The sequence below is a fragment of the Neolamprologus multifasciatus genome, chromosome 6 (genome assembly GCF_963576455.1).
Source record: "Neolamprologus multifasciatus chromosome 6, fNeoMul1.2, whole genome shotgun sequence".
Classification (NCBI taxonomy): Eukaryota; Metazoa; Chordata; class Actinopteri; order Cichliformes; family Cichlidae; genus Neolamprologus; species Neolamprologus multifasciatus.
This window is the reverse complement of record NC_140444.1, coordinates 35,112,473-35,133,410: the sequence shown is the minus strand read 5'-3', so window position 1 is coordinate 35,133,410 and position 20,938 is coordinate 35,112,473. Positions and strand designations below refer to the sequence as shown.

The following is a 20,938-nucleotide window of genomic DNA, read 5'->3' as shown; positions in this document are numbered from 1 at the left end:
TGAAGAAAAATAGTTTTGTGTGATCAGTTTTAAGTACTGTAGAAAGTGAGCAGCAATTTAATCAAATCCTGGGATGAAATGGGACAAAAGGGTAATGTGACAGCCACATTAGTTCCCTTCCCTCGTTTAACAATGTGTAAGCTGCTTTAACCTGCAATTTACTGCATGTTATTAGGCTGCATGGTACAACCACAGTCTGCTAACCACCCGTGGTGAGCGAAGGTTTTGAGGCATTGTTCGAACTACTGATGAAGCTTCATCAATGCTTGTTAAGTTTCCCAACCACATTTCATCCCGATGGTCCAAGGCTTACATCTTTATGCTCACAAACGTGCCTCTGTAATTAATCAGTAACCAATTTATTACTTTAAGTTACAGTGTGAGGGGCATTGATGAACATAAATTAGATTTAACTGGATTATGTGTTTAGGTCAAGAGACACAGACCTTCATCTTTAAGAGGCTCTTCTTAAATGTGTAATCACGATGTTTGTGTTTGTCTGCAGCATCACTGCAGCAGAGAGGGTATAACACAAGGCCACAGTCATGTGGTATTCTGTCCTGCTATTAAGTGAATAAAATACTGAAAATTCAATCTAGACACTAAATACAGTCACCGGCCACTTCATTAGTTACACCTGCCTTAATTCTTTGTGGCACAGATTCAACAAAGACCTGGAAACATTCCTCACAGATTTAGTTTCATATTGACATGATAGCATCACACAGTTGCTTCAGATTTGTCGGCTGTGCATCCATGTTGCAAATCTCCTGATCCACCACATGCCAAAGATAATCTGCTGGATTGACATCCGTTATAAGATGAGTATACTGTGGTCATAAAACCATGGACATGGTCAGCAGCACAGCTCAGGGAGGTTGTACCTCTGGAGAGGCCTCTTCCTACACCTGAAGTTTTTACCAGTGAAAAGAACAGGTTTCCTCACACAGTGTTTCCTAGTGTTTCATCAACAAAGGAGAATTTATTCCTCAGACTGTGCAAAATTGCATTCATGGTTATCCTGCTGCGAGGGCGAGCTCTGAGATGGGCCCAAGCCATGCTTGCTCCTCAGCAGCCTTTATTTAACCTGATATGTGGAAGACTGCTCGACTCTGGAGAAGGAGTTATGCTTTCTGTTTTTTAAAATGAGCAGTAATGATACTTGTAATAAATGTAGTCTTTATGCAGCTCTGGAGGCCTGGATCACTGAACTGAACTCTCGGCATCCCACCCTTGAAAAACTCGTAGCTGGTCAGGCCTCTGTAGCTGGAGCAGTGGAAGGTGGCGTAGGCCCTGCTAACTGTCTCCCAGCAGGTTATCCTGAGCAGACGTGAAAACATGATGGCTGGGTGACGGTGAGGAGGAATCATAGACTTAAACAGAAGCCCTGGTACACCACAACCCTGTTCCTGTGTCTAACTGTTTTTCCCCACTCGGTGACACACCCGCCGGGGAACAAACTCTGCTAATTAGTGATTCTGTTCTGAGACATGTGTAGACACCAGCAACCATAGTCAGTTGTCTTCCAGGGGCCAGAGCAGGCGGCACTGAGGGAAATTTAAAAACTGCTGGCTGAGGGTAAACCTGAATTCAGTAAAAGTATCATTCACATCAGCAATAATGACACCCGGTTACGTCAATCAGAGGTCACTAAAATCAATATTGAATCAGTGTGTAACTTTGCAAACACAATGTCAGACTGTAGTCCCCTCCCCAATCACACCAGGAGTGTCATGTTCTCCTTAAATTGCTGGCTGTCTGAGTGGTGTCCAAGAAACGATGTGGGCGTAATAGATAATTGGGAAACTTTCTGGAGGAACTCTGGTCTGGTTAGGAGACATGGCATCCATCCCACTTTGGATGAAGCAGCTGTTATTTCTAGAAATCTGGCAAATTTATGAAATCCCCTGAAACATGACTATCCAGTGTTGGGACCAGGAAGCAGAGTTTTATTAAAACTCTATTTTATATTAAACAAATATGGAGCACTGCTTTCTTCCATTTGCACAATATCAATAAAATTAGAAATAGCCTGTTTCAGAGTGATGCTGAAGAACTAGTTCATGCATATGTTACTTCTAGGCTTGACTACTGTAATTCATTATTATCAGGATGTCCTAAAAACACCTTGAAAAGACTTCAGTTAATCCAAAATGTTGCAGCAAGAGTACTGACAGGGACTAGAAAGAGAGAGGTGATGGCGATGGCGTTCATTTCACTCTCCTTGAAGCTCGGTGTGAAATTCTGCAGTAGACTGGAGCGAGGCAAAGAGTAAGTAAAGGGACAATAAGAGGAAATGAAGGGAGAGAAAAAACATGGCTGAGAAACACAAAGAAAGAAGAAAAATAAAAAATGGTGGAAAAAAAGGATCAGAGCCTAAATTCTAAAGCTGCAGCTTTGCATACCTGCAGCTCCAAGATCTCACTGACATGTAATCATAGACTGTATATAAACATAGGCCAGTGTGATGTCATTGATTTGTAGACTTTAATTTTGAACAAAGGGCAACCTCTGGGTACACTTCATCATACTATTTATTCATCTCTGGCTCTCACAGCAGGTCTTTTGTTCTGTCGTCCTTCTGTCATCTCAACTGGTGCCGGCAGATGCCCGCCCCGCCCTGAGCTGTCACAGTAGCAGCAGCACACTGTATGATTTTGAGGAGTGGACCCCAAATGCAGACACCAAGGAACATGGAAAAAAAACGTAAATGTTAACAGAAAACGAGCCATTTATTGAGGATGGTAAAAGATTAAAAAACAAAAGGCAAAGGTGAAGCTAAACAATAACCTAAACTGGGGAAACTAAAGATAAACATAAAAAAAACATGAAACTTGATGTGGATATAAAGATACCTCGAAAAGTGGCACAAAGGACAACAGGCAACCTTTTTAAAGCTGCATATCTTGCATTATATGGTGAGAAAATGAGATTTCACACGGCTCTGTTGGTGCCTGTCTCCTTGCTCAAATAAAATATTTAATCTCATTTTGTTCATTGTTCAATAATCGTGTTTTTATGAAAAAAGAAACAATTAGATTGAGCAAAAGACAAACTTTATGTACATTAGAACTTTTCACAGTGGTCACTATTCAACATCGAAGAAAAGGGCGGTGTGAATGTGACGTCTGTGTAACGGCGCTTTATTACGCCCTACACAACACACAAGCCCTCAATCCTGTGCGCTGATATCCTTCGTGTAAACCCGAATTTTGAACCCTGACTCTGGGCGATCTTCTGACTCCCGAGATTCATCCACGATTCCTCCTGGTTTGAAAACTGGATTGAAGATGCATCATATGTGCCAGTGTCAGCGTGGAGCGCTGTCCCCCCCGTCCTCACAACCCTGGACCAACGACAGGGACGAGAAAATATATGTCCCTTCATCTGGGGTTGTTTCATATTCAATTTTGCATTTGGAAGATTAATATCAAGATTTGTTGGACTTCTTGGATTTCAGAAGTCCAAAGTCAACTCCAAGGCGAGGCAGCCCCATGTCATTTCTTAGGTTGACCTTGGATGAGCTTTGTACAGGTGGTTTGGCAGTAACCCTCCCATTCACATAGCCCCCTTCAACACTGAGTACATCATCCATCAAAAACGTCTTGATTTTGGTGTTGTACAGTTTGCTGTAGGAATCCGTCAGCATCTAGAAACAGTGAGAAGCTGGTGATTGGAAAGTTTTAATTAATAGTATATACCCTACAGCCTCAGGACCCTAGGCACCCTGGTCCAGATTTCCAAGGCCCTTGCTCAGTTTTCTTTGAGTGAGGACTTGAACATTATCGTCAAACGGCTCTTTTTATTCTTTTTATTTGTATAAATGATTTGTACAAATCCTTTTATTTGTATAAATGCATTTTCACTGTTTTATTTTGAAAAAAATATTTATTTTGAAAAGCAAAATGTGATCCTCTCTCTAAAGTTAGAGAGAGGATCACATTTGGTGTTAATAATTTCATTTTAGAAGCAATATTAGTCCCGCCTTCCAGGCATCGGACCACCATCGCATTAGCTAGGTCTTTCACTTTGAAAACAAATGAGACAGTTTGCAGATGGTGGTGCGGAATTATCGATGGATTTGGTGAGTTTGAATGCAAAAAAAAGTGTTATAAACAAGTGTTTGCACTGTCCGAAAGCACCTTGCTTTGTTCGGCTGGTAGCTCATCTTGGTGAGTTGAGACCATGTGCTTGCTAAAGAGGTATGCTAGTCTCTTGCTAAAATTAGCATTTTGCTAACGAAAATTCACGAGTGTTTTTTTTTATGTGTTTAAAAGCAGTAAAAATGCCGTTTGTGTTAGAATGTGGTTTCACCAAACTTTGACAATGATGTAACCAAGCACTTTTATCCTTTATGCACTATTTGTGGTCAAACGTAATATTTGTTGGATGTAAAATGTATATTTTGGTGGTTTACTGTGGGAAAGTTTGCATTAAATTCTATGCGACCATACTGCGAGCTACTGTATAAGTAGCTCAGTTACTTATATAGAGTGATTAGGTAGTTGTATTTCATCTCATGATCTACAAAACTTAAAGGATGATTTAAAAATCAATAATTTAATTGGTTATAAATATTAATCATCATTTCATGGTTAAGAGATTTTAAAAGTAGGAGTAAGAAATGAGCTGCATCGTTTTTTTCTTCTGAAAAACTTCTGAATTGTTTTGATATAAAAATCCTGCTCTCAAGTTCAAAAAGGCGGGCTGATTGTGCTTTCCCTTATTTTCTAATATACATATGTACTATTACGAAATAAATACTTCTATTAAACATGGTCCAGTGTTTTAAATAATGAGGTGTGCATGTGTGTTAGTAATCGATGTGAGACTTAAGCTTCTCACTGATCTAAATGCTCATTTTAAGGCCGTTTTTTTCAGCCCTTTGAGGGGCAGCCAATCAGGAGAATGTTGTCTTGGAGCCGCTTATAGGAAGAGGAACTAAAATGTCATCCTGTCAGACAGTAGATGAACCTTGAAGCAGAACCAAGGCTCACTCTCAAATAGGGCTGCCACGATTAGTCGACTAGTGAAGCTTTGTAAGATCACAAAAGACGCAGGAATGAGTATTAGGATTTACGAGTGTAATAACGGACTGAAACAGAAGATGGCAGCACTGCATGTACAAGGATGCCAGCTGCCGTTAAACCCCGAAGAAGAAGAAACTGTGTCCCAGAATTCATAGCACGGCCCTGCTCAGTTTCCAACAATGGCGGCAGCTAGTTAGTTTTAGTTTTTTTAATATTACTCTTATTATTCTTTCTGGGTCACAAAATAAACGTTTAACATATTTTCAGGTGAGAATGTAGCTGTGTAAACTTCAAATATCTGCTCAGTTTATCAAGACACCACATATTTTCAAAAGCGCTCCGACGTCTGTTACCCCCTAGCTCGATAGCTAGCCAGGGGCAAAGCTCACTAGAGCCGTGAGAACACCGGACTCCCGGCAAATCATTTTCAAACCCACCGCCGTCTTTCGCTACTCAGGTTAAACATATATGAGTCACTTAGATAACTTTAAAATGTTATTGTTTGGCTTTTTTTAGTATTTTATTTGTTCCTGAGTAAATCGGTTTGGCTGAGATTAAATTATAGTTTTTACACAGCTGAATAAACGTCAGGCAGACAACTGATCAGAAGTGTGAGATGCTCGAGAATATACTCCGGTGTCATGTTATATTTTAGATAGCAAGGAGCAGACGGCTAAGTTTACTCAACTATACCGAAACAATCTGCAAATTTCATTAAAATTTAATAAACTATCATCTTGCCTTTATTTTTAGTTAGCACATACCTTAAACACTTAAAGCTGTAAGCTAATGATAGTTATATAAGAGCAGATGCTGCTGGCGCAATAAATTGTACGTTTTACGTCCAATGGATTCATAATCTGATTAGTCGACTAATCGCAAAAATAATCGGTGACTAGTCGACTATCAAAATAATCATTTGTGGCAGCCCTACTCTCAAATAAAAAAGGATTATTTTGAACTGTGGCAAAAATATTGAGCTGGAAATTTGCTAATTTTAGCAGGGAAAGTTTAATATTTCTACATGTATTAACACAGACTTTGCTACTCTCTTCAAAGTAGCCAAGAATCACAACATGGAGTTGGAAATAAGCAAACTATGTCTCTTTTAAAGTAGCTGAGAGTGAAGTGTTGGGTTTGCTGATGGTTAGTGATTTGTGTTTGCAGGTACAGCGAGCTGTCTGGAAGAAAGACTGGCTCAACTTCATTGAGCCACATCACCTGAGCAGGAGTCACCTGAGTCAGACCTGAACCATCAAAGTGTGAGTGACAGGGTGTCTTTGAATGACACATGAAAGGCATGGTGGGTAATGTAGTCTCTAATATTGGTAAATTTAATAGAGTTCTCTTTCATAGTGTGTCTTCTGTCCTGTTTTTCTCCTCTTCTGGCATTTTTTCCTTCCCACTGTCATCAAGTGCTTGTTCATAAACGGGTCATCTGATTGTTGTGTTTTTTTCTCTATGGGTTTAGCCTGTTGTAGGGTCTTTACTTTACAATATAAAGTGCCTTGAGGGGCTGTTGTTGTTATTTGGTGCTATATTGTAGCTATATTATATTAATGAACTTATTTCAATTCAGTAGTTTATTGAAATTAGCCTTCACATTTTCTACTGTTAATAACTGTTGAAGATTTAATATATTTTTTTCTTCTGTTTTTCTGTTTTTGTAGGGAAAGCAGACTCAAGGTCATCAAAGGCCCAAAGGACCGTCCTGTAAACTGGCAACAAACCAGAATAGCTATATAAAGATTTTTCTTTCCATTAACAGTGGCCAGTAAGTTACAAAACTCAGTGGATCAAAAATGAAAAGGACTGCCACCCCCACACCCAACCAGTGTGGGTGTGGGGGGCAAAGTCCACTTCGACAGCACAACTGATCAGGTGAGCGGACTTCTCATCTGATCAGTTGTGCTGTCTTGCCCCCCCCCCCCCCCCCCCCCCCCCCAAGTAGTGAAGTAAGTTCCAAAACACAGTGGATCAAAAATTAAAAAGAGTGCCACTGCACAGCGTCTCCCTGCTCAGCAGAAAAGAGCCGGCCCCATCCCTCAGCCCAGCCACACATCCACCATAGGTGAGATATATACAGCTTCATTTACTTACTGTACTTGGCTGTAACTTGTGCTAGTGTCAGTTAGACAGTAATTATGCCAAATACAGGACAGTAATATCTATTGATTATCCTCATGCTGTATAACAGTTCTGTAAGGTTCTGTTTGTATTTCCTTAATACTGCAGCAGTCTGGAAGAATCACACCCATCATATTCACATCGAGGTGATAGTTACATGTTTGCTCACAAATAATTTTGGGAACAACATCCTGCACCAGGGGAAGCGGATAGGAGGGAGCCCCAGTGGAAGATCCGGGTATGTGTGGGATGAGGTATGAAGTTATTCCACCATCAGTTTCGTTGTTCTGGGCAGCAATGTTTGTTGGAAGTACCTATGTTTTTTCTTCTAATGTATTTTTTCAGGACCAGCTGGTGCAGGGAGTAGTGCCAGTAAGTAAGTGAGTATAAAAAGGCCTGGGAGGAGCAGCCACCACCTGGGGAGGCGGATCGGTGTCAGCTTCGGTAGGAGGTCCGGATATGTGTGGTTTGAGTCATGAAGTTATTACACCGTAAGTTTCATTGACCTGGGCAGCAATGTTTGTTGGAAGTACTTATGTTTTTGTTTTTTTAATGTATTTTATTAGGAGCAATTAGCCCAGGGGCTACTCCCAGAAAGTATTGTTTGTGTGTGTTTGAGATTGTTTCATTTGAAACAGATGTTGCTGACCTGTAGTATTAGCAAACGAATTTCCTAAATTAAATGTCTATACTATTGACAGTATTGTGACCGGGTTAAACAATGCTATTTATTTTACTTGCCTAACCATATTGTAATGCAACAGTTAAAAGATGCAAACATTACAAAAGAAAACTTGTCCAGTGCTTTTAAGATTCATGGATTCATTTGTTTTTTTAATTCATGGTGAGACAGAAAACCTTCCAAAGTGTCAGAATTGGAGTATTTATTTCTTAACCTGCTGTTTTGTTTGTTTGTTTAGGAAAACCAAGACAAGAAAACCACTCCAAAGTAAGTACCTATGCAGTAGTAGCACCCAGATTTTCAGTTTAATAGTGTTTTGCATTGCATTGCTGTTCTAATGCAGTTATACAAAAGTCACTGCTGTTTAGTTTTCTGTCTTCATTTATGTTGGAAGTGACAGTAATTTTTTCAGAAATCTCTCAGTCAGAGCGTGGTGCATCATGTTTAGGTGGAAACTAGCGAGCTAACTTCACTTCACGAAGCTCCTGACAATGGTAACAGTAATGCGCCGACAATCCATCAAGCGGTGTGGCTTTGTAGCTTACCAAAGCTGAACTAACATTTTTCGACAGATTTTTTTGAGTGCCATGTACAACATAAAATCTGTTCGAAGTCAGTAAGCACAACCAGAATTCATACATAAGATGCACCGGATTATAAGGGACGCTGACGATTTTTGAGGAAATTAAAGGATTTGAAGTGCGCCTTATAGTGCGGAAAATACGGGACTCGTATGGCTATGCATGTGACAGATTAAGAATCTTGAATCTTCACCCTTCTTGAGCTTCTCGAGTGAAGTTGCTATCACTTGGTATAGCTATATATGTCACTTCTTCCTCTGCTTGTCCACCACTGCTATATTTTGACTCCTCAAGATTTGTTAGAACAGATTTAACAAGACTTGTTATGTTGTGAAAGCGCTTGCTCATAGGGGGACATCTAATTGTTGGAGCTTTTTCTGATTTCTCTGTATCATTGTAGAGTCTTTAACTTACAGTTTAAAGCACCAACTGTTGTTGTGATTTGGTGCAGTATAAATACAATTAAAGTGAATTGAACTTGCCTTACTCGCTGCAGGCAGAGTTTTGAGATGTGAGAGATTTGTGACGTTTAGCGTGTTTGGAGTGTGTAGTTAATGTGTTGTCTTGTGTAGTTAGTGTGTAGTGTTGTGGATCGTTTTGTGTTGTGTGTCAGAACAATGAGGCGACTGCTGTCTCCAGGTAGAAACAGGAGCGATACACCTGCTGCTGTCAGACCTGCAGGTATCAGGCTGTGATGTTCTCCTTTATAGAGGACAGAAATTATTTTTTTGGAGTGTCACAAATAATTTGTCAAAATTTGTCGTCAAAATGAAAACATAACTGTAAATTCAGACACGTGAGGCTGTGCTGAAAACGATGATACCAAACAAGGCAAAGTAAATCGTTTTTAAAGGTGAAATGTGGAGTGAAAATCAAAAGTAGTTAAAAATGGCCAATTATACCCTGGACTCCAGAGGGTTAAACGTTTTTTTAAAAGTAACGCAATAGTTACTTTTCAAATAATTATTTACTTTTAGAATATTGTAACTCAGTTACTAACTCAGTTACTTTTTTGAAGAAAAGTGCACCAAGTGTTAAATTCCAGTTCTTTTGTATTCCCTACGGCCAAAAAGACACAGCTCAGAAGTGGTCTTTTACTTTAAAAATGATCTTTATTTTACATATCCGGATATGGAGACCTTAAGACAAAACACACAACCCCAGGTCTGAAGCACAAAAGGAAGCCTGGTTGTTTATATACTTGCTCTCTACGTCACACTTTAAGTTTCGATCAAACAGCCTAGTTGGTTTCACTTTCTAGCTGCAAAAGCAGTTTCCTGTCAGCCTGCAACCTAGTTTTACACTGAAGTCTGGGCCTCTCATAAAACACACTAATCAGCATTCAGATTATATATTTTATTTCCTAACAGTAACTAGTAACTATAATTAATTACTTTTTCAAAGTAACTTGCCCAACACTGTTGCAGACAGACTCTCACTCTTCAGCATTTAAAATTCAAAGGCTTATTTGACCATCAAAGGTTTTGCTTAATTGTCTTGCTAACAAACTGTATTTGTGCTCCTGTCTCCCTCAAAGATCTCCAACAAAATAAAGCCCCCCCTCTCCTGCTGGGTGAGTCTAGTTGAACCATTAAAGGTGTACTTTTTTTTTCCATACCTGTATCTTGACATGTAAAAGATACAAAGTGACTGAAGTCAGGTTATTGGTACAAACACAAACTCAAAGCTGTACCTTTTGCTTGCTGGTCTCTCGATCAATCTTGATCTTCTATTGTGCAGCGTAAAAGAAGTCTGTCACCGATGTAGGGAAAAGGGAAAACTCAATTTTTTCCAATATGGGAATCATGAAGGGAAAGACACGAAGACATTTATTAATGGAAGAAGATGGACAGCAGCTGCACTGAAAGACATGTTGTAGTGGTGCCCAGTTTGATCCCAGGAGGAGACGCAAATCTTTTAGCCTGCACCAGGAAAGAATCTGCCTAATCAAACATGCAGAGCTATAAGCTAAGGTCAACACTTGTGGAATAACGGGAGCAGCCGAAAGTAGCTTTATGTATGAATACTTTACCGATAGTGAGGACGATGGTGCTGAAAAGGTCAAATTTCAGCATCTTTTTGATGTTAGTGACAAAAGGATCTGAGGGGTTGTTGAAAGAGTTGATGTCCACACTGGAGGCGTTGCTGGTTACCACATCCAAACTGTGGGGCCTGAAAAACTTGCAGAACTACACAAACGTGACCTTTATTATTGCAGACTTAGAAGAGGTGATTCTATGCTTTTTCTGATGTATTTAAATGGACTGATTCACTTTTCTACTCTCCTGGAGTTCTCAAAGCGCTGTATACAACATGCCTCATTCACCCAAGCACAAACTAATAAACATTCACACACAGATGAACGCATCTTGGTGTTAGTATCTTGCCCAAGAATATTTGACATGCAGACTGGGGAAGCCAAGGATCGAACCACCAACCTTCCAATCAGCAGCTGATCTGCTCTACCCCCTGAGCCACAGCTACCCAGGTAAGAGGTTTGATTCCCAGCTACTCAACTCTGCATGTTGAAATATCCATGGGCAAGATACTGAACACAGGGTTGTTCCTGATGCATCCATGTGAGTGTGTATGTGACTGTTAGACAATATATTAATGTGTGTGATTGGGTATTGAATGAGGCTTGTAGTAAAAAGAATTTTGCTGCTCAGAGTAGAAAAGCGCTAATCCATTTTTCGTGACTTTTTTCTATTCTTACCAGAGCTGTCAGCGTTAATCTTGTTAAAATGACGTTAACGCCATAACCGCATTAACGCAGCAAATCTCCGCTAGCGAGTTATCGCGCTAATGCATTGACGCTGACAGTACTAATTCTTACTGTATAATTAGTCTACTTTGGCACTATGACATAAAAATGTGGAATACCTTGGGAACAAAGAGCAGGGCGAGTGTCACAGTGATGGTTACATGGGCGTGTATGAAGGAGAGCAGCAGCATCCAATCAGGATGAAGAGACAGAAAGGTAAATCTGTGGGAGGCAGAAAATATAGAATCATCCCACGTCAGTGTGTGAAGTTTATTGGATTTACAGAAAGTGTGCAATAATTGTTTAAACAAAATCAGGCAGGTGCATAAATTTGGGCACCACATAAAAAGAAATGAAATCCATATTTAGTAGATCCGCCTTTTGCAGAAATTACAGCCTCTAAACGCTTCCTGTAGGTTCCAATGAGAGTCTGGATTGTGGTTGAAGGTATTTTGGACCATTCCTCTTTACAAAACGTGGGGTCTTGCCTGGTGTGGTGGCCTCTGTGGATCTTGTTCCTGTGCTGCCATGATTAGTGGCTCTGTGCTGTCTTCAGTTCAGCTTTGTCCAGCCACTGGTAGGATTTCTGAATGTCAGCCACCTCCGCTATCTGTGACCAGATATGACTCATTCAGTCCCTGGCTGAAGCCAGAGCTCTGCGCCTCTGCATAGCTGCATATACAGCATGTATGTATGCATCTATGTATGTATGCATGTGTCCAAAGTCGCTTACACACACTCAGAAAACAGATGCACACAGCAACGGGGATTCATTACAGGACCTGTGATTAATTAAAACCTGATACATTCTTGGTCATATAAATCGGCACTGGTGTATACCACGTTAAGAAAATATCAAATGGTATGTAATGTAGGCCACTGGTTCAAACTGTATGACCATTTAACATTTGTACATGTGTATGTTCATCATCTTTTTTTCAGTATGTCTTTCTCTTCCTCCACCACGGCTCCATTTTCACTTTATTCTCTTCCTCTTCAGCTCAAGCCACTTCTCCCAAACTGTAGTCAGGACTCTAACAAGAACATTTGTAATAGCATTCTTATTTATTCTCAGTAGAATCATAAATACTGTCAGCAGATTAGACATGTAGCCTACTGCCAAACAACAGCTGGTGATAAGCTAACATTGTGTCAGCTAAAAATCACACTTTCCCTCTCAACAGTTTAATTATATTCTCACATCATATTAGTCTCACTAATATCATCTAATAGCAGCTGAAGGGGAAATAGTGAAAAGTGCAGAGACTTGTGTAGAAGAAAGAAGATTAGAAAAGGGCAGACAAAGCTTCACAGTTGACAAGACCTCCTGCTCAGACCCACTGGGAGAGGAGATGTCTGGGGAAGAGAAGGAAACAGAATAGAGGAAAACAATGACAAACATGCACCTACTGCTCAAGCTTGGATACAGAAAACAAACAGAATGGAAAATAAATTATACCATGTCCACCCTTCAGTCTGAGCCCTTGTAACCTTTTGTACAGTGATGTGTTCTTAAGTCTCAAGCGAGTAAGCTGAATCTGAACCCTGTCTCCTCTCGTTACAGTGACTCCCGGGACAGTGATTCCTGGTGCGGCTCTATGTATATAGTTTTTTATTTGTTTATATAGTTTTTTAGTTGTGTTATTTCTGTTTGTAAATAAAGTTTTGTAATCACATTTACCAATGCCTCTGTTTGTATTTGTAATTGAATCTGTTTATCTGGTTTGGCCTTCAGCCATGACATCACATACAAATAGTTCTCCAGGCTTTTTACTGGACTTGGCTGCTTTTTCACTCATTTCCACTCAGTCCTTGTACCTGACCTTTCTTAAAGTATTTGTGTCATCAAGACACTCACATATGAATATGATCTTTATCATTCAATCAATAAAAATGCCCCTAACTCAAAGGATGAACTTTGGAACCAACAAGGTGATTTACAAAGAGCTGTTATTTGAAAATGTAGCATATCACAGCCTGGTATGTCACGTGTCATTAAAAGAACTTGAGGAAAACTAATCAAGTTAAAAAGGGCTTATCTATGCCAAATTACATGAGAAGTGGATTGAAAATCTGTTGCAACAGGTTTTGTGGATGAATCCAAATGACAAAGATTTGGTTGAAATCATCCTCAGTATGTAGAGGAGAGAGGTACAACAAGGAGTCTCTACAGAAGGCAGAAATAAACTCATAAAGTTCACCAAATGTTTACAAATGTCAAGAAGTCACAAGCAAAGAGAGACCACACCATGACACATGTTTAAACAAGGAATGTTTATTCATCAAAGCTACTTATTGATCAAATAGACATGTTCAAAGCACCACAGTGGTAGAACGATATCACACAGCACCGTCACAGGATATTAAACAGAAACTGGCAACAGGGCTCTGTAGAGTGAGCGATCATAATGAAGCCGTTTATTTGAAGTTGGGATTCAACCTGCTCTTCATATTTCAGGCCACCAGATGTCACCAAAGACAACTGTGGTGAAAAGTTTCAAGTAATGAAACCTTTTCAGTACAAGCTTCAGAAAGCTTTATTTGGCCATCAGTAAACAAAACAACATCAGAGCAGGACAGAAACAAAACAGACTGAAGCAGGACTCCAGGAGAACAGGGACAAAACAGCAATGAGGGGTTAAATACATGTAGGCAGAGTGGAGACAGCTGAGGAAAAACACACAGCTGAACTAAATCTGATAACAAAAAATGCTGAGGTGTAATTAAACACTAGACACAGGAGACACAGGCTACCAGAATAAAACAGGAAATAACTGAACGTGGGAACAGAAACATGGACTTGACACAATTCAATTCAGTTTTATTTATACAGCACCAAATCACAACAACAATCACCTCAAGGTGCTTTATATTGTAAAGTAGACCCTACAACAATACTGTGGTGGAGGTGTGGTCCGTGGCTCAGCTGCAGGGGAGGAGTGGTGCAGTGAGCTCAACGGGGCGGTGCTGGGGAGGCAGGTGAGAGCAGCTGGTGGCGTTTGGTCTGATGACAGTCTTCTTTCCCCTGTTTTAGTGAGACGAGAGGAAAACGCTGAGACGGGCGCTGACCAGACTGTGAACTGTCACAAAAAAAGTCACAAATAAACGTGACATCTCGCTGTATCGAGCCGTGTGTGTGTGGAGTGCATTCTACAAATACATACAGAGAAAAACCCAACAGTCATATGACCCCTTATGAGCAACACTTTGGCGACAGTGGGAAGGAAAAACTCCCTTTTAACAGAAAGAAACCTCCAGCAGAACCAGGCTCAGGGAGGGGCGGGGCCATCTGCTGGGAGCAGTTGAGAGAAGGACGACAGAACAAAAGACCTGCTGTGAGAGCCAGAGATGAATAAATAGTATGATGAAGTGTACCCAGAGGTTGCCCTTTGTTCAAAATTAAAGTCTACAAATCAATGACATCACACTGGCCTATGTTTATATACAGTCTATGATTACATGTCAGTGAGATCTTGGAGCTGCAGGTATGCAAAGCTGCAGCTTCAGAATTTAGGCTCTGATCCTTTTTTCCACCATTTTTTATTTTTCTTCTTCTTTCTTTGTGTTTCTCTGCCATGTTTTTTCTCTCCCTTCATTTCCTCTTATTGTCCCTTTACATACTCTTTGCCTCGCTCCAGTCTACTGCAGAATTTCACACCGAGCTTCAAGGAGAGTGAAATGAACGCCATCGCCATCACCTCTCTCTTTCTAGTCCCTGTCAGTACTCTTGCTGCAACATTTTGGATTAACTGAAGTCTTTTCAAGGTGTTTTTAGGACATCCTGATAATAATGAATTACAGTAGTCCAGCCTAGAAGTAACATATGCATGAACTAGTTCTTCAGCATCACTCTGAGACAGGCTATTTCTAATTTTATTGATATTGTGCAAATGGAAAAAAGCAGTGCTCCATATTTGTTTAATATGTGCATTAAAGGACATATCCTGGTCAAAAATGACTCAGAGTTTCTTCACAGTGTTACTGGAGGCCAAGGTAACGCCATCCAGAGTAAGAATCTGTGTGAAGAGGACAATTATCTAAGTTTCCAGCTGGGATGGACAAGGCTAAACATCAGGTTTTCAAATAAATTAAACTCTGTGTTGGTCTTTGTTTAATTAATAAGCTGGTTTGGAAGATTGCTGCCACACCGCCTCCTCGGCCTGTGCTTCAAAGGCTCTGATAGTTAGTATGACTCAGGGTGTTAATTCATTTAAACTTACATAATCATCCTGCTGTAACCAGGTTTCAGTAAGGCAGAGTAAATCGATTTGTTGATCAATTATTAAGTCATGTAATAACTCTTTGGTGCTGTTGAGGATACTGTATTGTTCTTTCTTTCTTTTACTTTTTACATTTAAGTCATTTTTTTGCTGGTTTTTAGTTTGTTTTTTGTCTGTTTGGGAGCTGACACAGTCTCTATGGAGATTCGGTTTTAGGGGGATAACAGGAGGAGAGAAGCTGCAGAGGTGTGTGAGACTGCAACTCGGCTTCCTGGTCCCAACACTGGATAGTCATGTTTCAGGGGATTTCATAAATTTGCCAGATTTCTAGAAATAACAGCTGCTTCAACCGAAGTGGGATGGATGCCATGTCTCCGAACCAGACCAGAGTTCCTCCAGAAAGTTTCCCAATTATCTATAAAGCCCACATCGTTTTTTGGACACCACTCAGACAGCCAGCAATTTAAGGAGAACATGACACTCCTGGTGTGATTGGGGAGGGGACTACAGTCTGACATTGTGTTTGCAAAGTTACACACTGATTCAATATTGATTTTAATGACCTCTGATTGACGTAACCGGGTGTCATTATTGCTGATGTGAATTATACTTTTACTGAATTCAGGTTTACCCTCAGCCAGCAGTTTTTAAATTTCCCTCAGTGCCGCCTGCTCTGGCCCCTGGAAGACAACTGACTATGGTTGCTGGTGTCTTCACATGTCTCAGAACAGAATCACTAATTAGCAGAGTTTGTTCCCCGGCGGGTGTGTCACCGAGTGGGGAAAAACAGTTCGACACAGGAACAGGGTTGTGGTGTACCAGGGCTTCTGTTTAAGTCTATGATTCCTCCTCACCGTCACCCAGCCATCATGTTTTCACGTCTGCTCAGGATAACCTGCTGGGAGACAGTTAGCAGGGTCTACGCCACCTTCCACTGCTCCAGCTACAGAGGCCTGACCAGCTACGAGTTTTTCAAGGGTGGGATGCCGAGAGTTCAGTTCAGTGATCCAGGCCTCCAGAGCTGCATAAAGACTACATTTATTACAAGTATCATTACTGCTCATTTTAAAAAACAGAAAGCATAACTCCTTCTCCAGAGTCGAGCAGTCTTCCACATATCAGGTTAAATAAAGGCTGCTGAGGAGCAAGCATGGCTTGGGCCCATCTCAGAGCTCGCCCTCGCAGCAGGATAACCATGAATGCAATTTTGCACAGTCTGAGGAATAAATTCTCCTTTGTTGATGAAACACTAGGAAACACTGTGTGAGGAAACCTGTTCTTTTCACTGGTAAAAACTTCAGGTGTAGGAAGAGGCCTCTCCAGAGGTACAACCTCCCTGAGCTGTGCTGCTGACCATGTCCATCGTTTTATGACCACAGTATACTCATCTTATAACGGATGTCAATCCAGCAGATTATCTTTGGCATGTGGTGGATCAGGAGATTTGCAACATGGATGCACAGCCGACAAATCTGAAGCAACTGTGTGATGCTATCATGTCAATATGAAACTAAATCTGTGAGGAATGTTTCCAGGTCTTTGTTGAATCTGTGCCACAAAGAATTAAGGCAGGTGTAACTAATGAAGTGGCCGGTGACTGTATTTAGTGTCTAGATTGAATTTTCAGTATTTTATTCACTTAATAGCAGGACAGAATACCACATGACTGTGGCCTTGTGTTATACCCTCTCTGCTGCAGTGATGCTGCAGACAAACACAAACATCGTGATTACACATTTAAGAAGAGCCTCTTAAAGATGAAGGTCTGTGTCTCTTGACCTAAACACATAATCCAGTTAAATCTAATTTATGTTCATCAATGCCCCTCACACTGTAACTTAAAGTAATAAATTGGTTACTGATTAATTACAGAAGCACGTTTGTGAGCATAAAGATGTAAGCCTTGGACCATCGGGATGAAATGTGGTTGGGAAACTTAACAAGCATTGATGAAGCTTCATCAGTAGTTGGAACAATGCCTCAAAACCTTCGCTCACCACGGGTGGTTAGCAGACTGTGGTTGTACCATGCAGCCTAATAACATGCAGTAAATTGCAGGTTAAAGCAGCTTACACATTGTTAAACGAGGGAAGGGAACTAATGTGGCTGTCACATTACCCTTTTGTCCCATTTCATCCCAGGATTTGATTAAATTGCTGCTCACTTTCTACAGTACTTAAAACTGATCACACAAAACTATTTTTCTTCATCTTTTAATGATTACCAAAGTCTGTGAATCCCCAAATTGTTCAGTTGTTCTTTTTGCTCCCCATGAGGTCACTTTCACCATGTGACAAAAACAACACCCCACTGTACACACTCGGGCCACCAGCAACTTTCTAAATCCTCAATAAAAAGCTGACAGGTTGCAATGATGTTCCAAATAACTTATTAAGAAAACAACTAAATACACAGAAAATATTATGAAAACTGGTTTATTTTATATCTCCTAGTTTGAAGTGAAGCAATAAAAACATGTATAAAACATCACAAACTGTAATATTATACAAATGCTTCCTGCTGATGCAATGGAGACATCTTCCAGTGACAGTCTTCATCCGTGTGAGTGTGAGGAGGCTCCTAAACCCACCGACACAGAAGTGCATGTTCACAACTCCCTCTGTGCAGGCGGGGTCAGGGCCCTCCTCACCCTGGGTGAAGAGGGGTGGTGCTGTGGCCAGTCAGGTATGAAGTGCTGAGAGTGGATCTTTGGTCCTCTGTGCAGCTCTGTCCACTCTCAGCTGCCCTGCAAAGCAATAACACGAGAAAGACGTCATTTTAACACAATACAGCATTTCCATTGTTGGCAGCTGCAGCATGTTGTTAAAATGCAATTTTAAACTCAACATATACACAATAACTATAAATAAACTTAAACCTACAGTACTGTAGGACGATGATTTACACCAGCTATTGGAAGGATTTAGTCTTCAAGACAGTTTGTAGCCAATGTGAGGTGATAACTTACATAGCTGGAACACAGCACCACTCTCCAGTTTGTCATTTGGTCATCCATCCTTCTCATCGGGTTGGGGTAAGGCTGTCTTCTGGGTGGAGTATCTCTCTGTGTTAGCTCCGTCTTGGACGTTGAGTGTCTGAAGTGCTGAATGCTGGGAGAGGACAAGTGTAAAGCACCTGAAGACAAAAAGACAAAGAGAAAAGCATGAATTCACAGATCACCGAGTTGTTCAATTTACTTTTCTTCTGTAATGTGTTTTTACCTTACCTCTGATCCCTTAGCCACAGGCTATACCTTATGTAAAAACAAGAGACTACAGTCAGTTCACGACTTCATTTTTAAACATTTTCTACTTATTTGTGTTGACATTAAGTACGGACTTACCTTTGTCCTGCATGGTGAGCTAGAGCTTGAGAAAAAATATGTTAGTCATTTAAATAGTGTCTTACAAACACTGCAAGACGCAAAGCAAACCTAAACATTTAAAGTTTAAAAACAAGTTCTAACATTACCTAGTCAGAGTCACTGTCATCAAGTGAAAGGTTAAAAGGCCTTTCCCAGAAGCGTCTGACTCCAAAAGAACCTGAGGATGTCGAAGGGCAACAGAACGTGTCATCACTTACCTTGCACCTCTTTGCACTTACCTCTTCAGTGCAGATGTCTTCTCTGCTTCTCTTTGCTGAGGAGGTGAGAGCTGAGGTTGAAGGAGAAGCTGAGAGAGTAGCGGAAGAAGGAGCAGCAGAGGAAGGAGCAGAGGAAGGAGCTGAGGGAGCAGGAGAGGAAGGAGCTGAGGGAGCAGGAGGGGAAGGAGCTGAGGGAGGAGCAGAGGAAGGAGCTGAGGGAGCAGGAGAGGAAGGAGCTGAGGGAGGAGCAGAGGAAGGAGCTGAGGGAGCAGGAGAGGAAGGAGCTGAGGGAGGAGCAGAGGAAGGAGCTGAGGGAGCAGGAGGGGAAGGAGCTGAGGGAGGAGCAGAGGAAGGAGCTGAGGGAGCAGGAGAGGAAGGAGCTGAGGGAGGAGCAGAGGAAGGAGGAGAAGCTGACAGATCACCAACTGGGAAGAGTGGGGCGTTGGCCTGGCCGAAAGGCGGCATGGCGAACGGGGCAGCACCTGGAGCAATAGGATGTCGCCAATCGTGCCAAAACGGCTCTGGAGGGAGCTCCTGGATGAGAGGGGAATCATCTCTCTCATCCATGGTGTCATACCCCGAGTCGTCACTAGGCCAATCGGCCCACTCTTCTGAGTTGTTCCAGTCAGAGGAATTGTCAGTGTCTTCACTCACCTCATCGACGTCCTCAGGTAGGTAGGGAGGGTACTCACCTTCCTCTTCACTGTCATCAGGATCCTGTGCTTCATGAGAAGAGGGGGAGGATGAGAGAAGGATATACTCACCATACTCACCTTCACTGACATGCTGGGTGTCAGAGTCATCCAGGATCCTGATGACCTCAGGAAGGCCTTCTTCTGCGGGACGCTCAACCACGTAGTCGAGACGACCTGTGAGGAAATAAGTTCAAAATAACATTAAGAATGTAATAAACATCAAGTGCTAAAGGAACAGAGCTACATCTGTTAGTTTGATCAGATGATGAGAGAAAAGCATTTTAGGATACATTTATGTCAGACTGAATGACACTTCTACTTGTTCATGCAAGCAAAAAACAGCTAAGTCAACTAAGTTCACATCATTAACTGCTATATAATAAGATATAGTATTAGCATAACATAAGGATACAATTATTACTACTGTACTATGATTACTGTTTTCATATTCTTTATTATATTATTTTATTTTTGTTATTTTTTATTATCATGTTTTGTAGCAGGGAAAAAGTTATAGTTTATTTCAATAAAGCCTTTGATCCGAGAAGAACAGGATGTTAGGAGGGGACCGGGATCTGGTGTGTTTACACCTGTGTGTTCTGACGTCATGACATGCTGAAGATGCTGTTACCACAGAGACTGGTTTTGGGGCATTTTACAAATTGTAGCCCATTAAGCTATTTTTAACCAAATCATTAAAAAAGTGTCAAATTTGAAGCCTTCAAATCAAAGTAACACCTTTTGTTTCAAATTCATACACCAGTCGTTAATAATTTCTACACCTCTCCCGGAAAATTTAAAGCACACAAACAGTTTACAGGGAAAAATCTTGGAATAAGCATATTTTGATAACATTAAAACTTGATATTCACACTGGAACTTATTAAATTATTACAGTCATTTAGTGGCTCTTAAAATAACTGAAGAAATGTTAAAAGTACCTGCAGCGAAGTCCAGGGGACTGTCGAGTCCACGGCGAGCCATCTTCAGGCTTTGATGTATGAAAAACAAGTACAAACAATCCAAGGATGAAGTACTTGTTGTCGCTAGCAAGTAAAATCCGCTTTCAGTAAAATATTTTCTGAAAACTTAACTTTCCACAGGCTGAGGTTGGAGCAGGTCAAAACAAGTCCAATAGCAAGTGTAAAGGGACGAATGGAACATTGTGCAGCATTTATATACCCTCCGCAGGCCATGGTTACGGTTGCCATCATGCGTGTGCAAGTGCACGTGATATAACTATATGAATGGAGCTCA

The 20,938-nt window shown here is 40.9% G+C and overlaps 1 protein-coding gene, 2 long non-coding RNA genes and 1 pseudogene across 4 annotated transcripts; 3 read left to right on the top strand and 1 right to left on the bottom strand.

Moving 5' to 3' along the window:
- Nucleotides 1-353: 353 nt before the first annotated feature.
- On the top strand, nt 354-2,059 carry LOC146517506 (uncharacterized; annotated as a pseudogene).
- Nucleotides 2,060-3,990: 1,931 nt separating this feature from the next.
- Nucleotides 3,991-6,961, top strand: LOC146517505 (uncharacterized). The gene is made up of 3 exons (XR_014874779.1): nt 3,991-4,084; nt 6,198-6,333; nt 6,701-6,961. It is a non-coding gene; the product is annotated as an uncharacterized LOC146517505 (long non-coding RNA).
- A 13-nt stretch (nt 6,962-6,974) lies between these two features.
- LOC146517504 (uncharacterized) lies at nt 6,975-14,173 on the top strand. The gene is made up of 5 exons (XR_014874781.1): nt 6,975-7,101; nt 7,266-7,411; nt 7,503-7,648; nt 8,078-8,106; nt 9,958-14,173. It is a non-coding gene; the product is annotated as an uncharacterized LOC146517504 (long non-coding RNA).
- Nucleotides 14,174-17,630: 3,457 nt separating this feature from the next.
- On the bottom strand, nt 17,631-20,692 carry LOC146517503 (uncharacterized). Of its 2 annotated transcripts, none has more exons than XM_085164363.1 (5): nt 20,623-20,692; nt 18,748-19,855; nt 18,631-18,657; nt 18,373-18,539; nt 17,631-18,150 (listed from the first exon to the last, which is right to left on the bottom strand). In XM_085164363.1, the coding sequence occupies exons 1-2, from the start codon at nt 20,663-20,665 to the stop codon at nt 18,876-18,878; spliced, it is 1,023 nt and encodes a 340-aa protein (XP_085020489.1). In that variant the 5' UTR covers nt 20,666-20,692; the 3' UTR covers nt 17,631-18,150; nt 18,373-18,539; nt 18,631-18,657; nt 18,748-18,875. The 2 variants fall into 2 exon arrangements, with proteins under 2 accessions (XP_085020489.1, XP_085020490.1); XM_085164364.1 differs by having other exon boundaries at nt 17,631-18,145.
- Nucleotides 20,693-20,938: the final 246 nt, after the last annotated feature.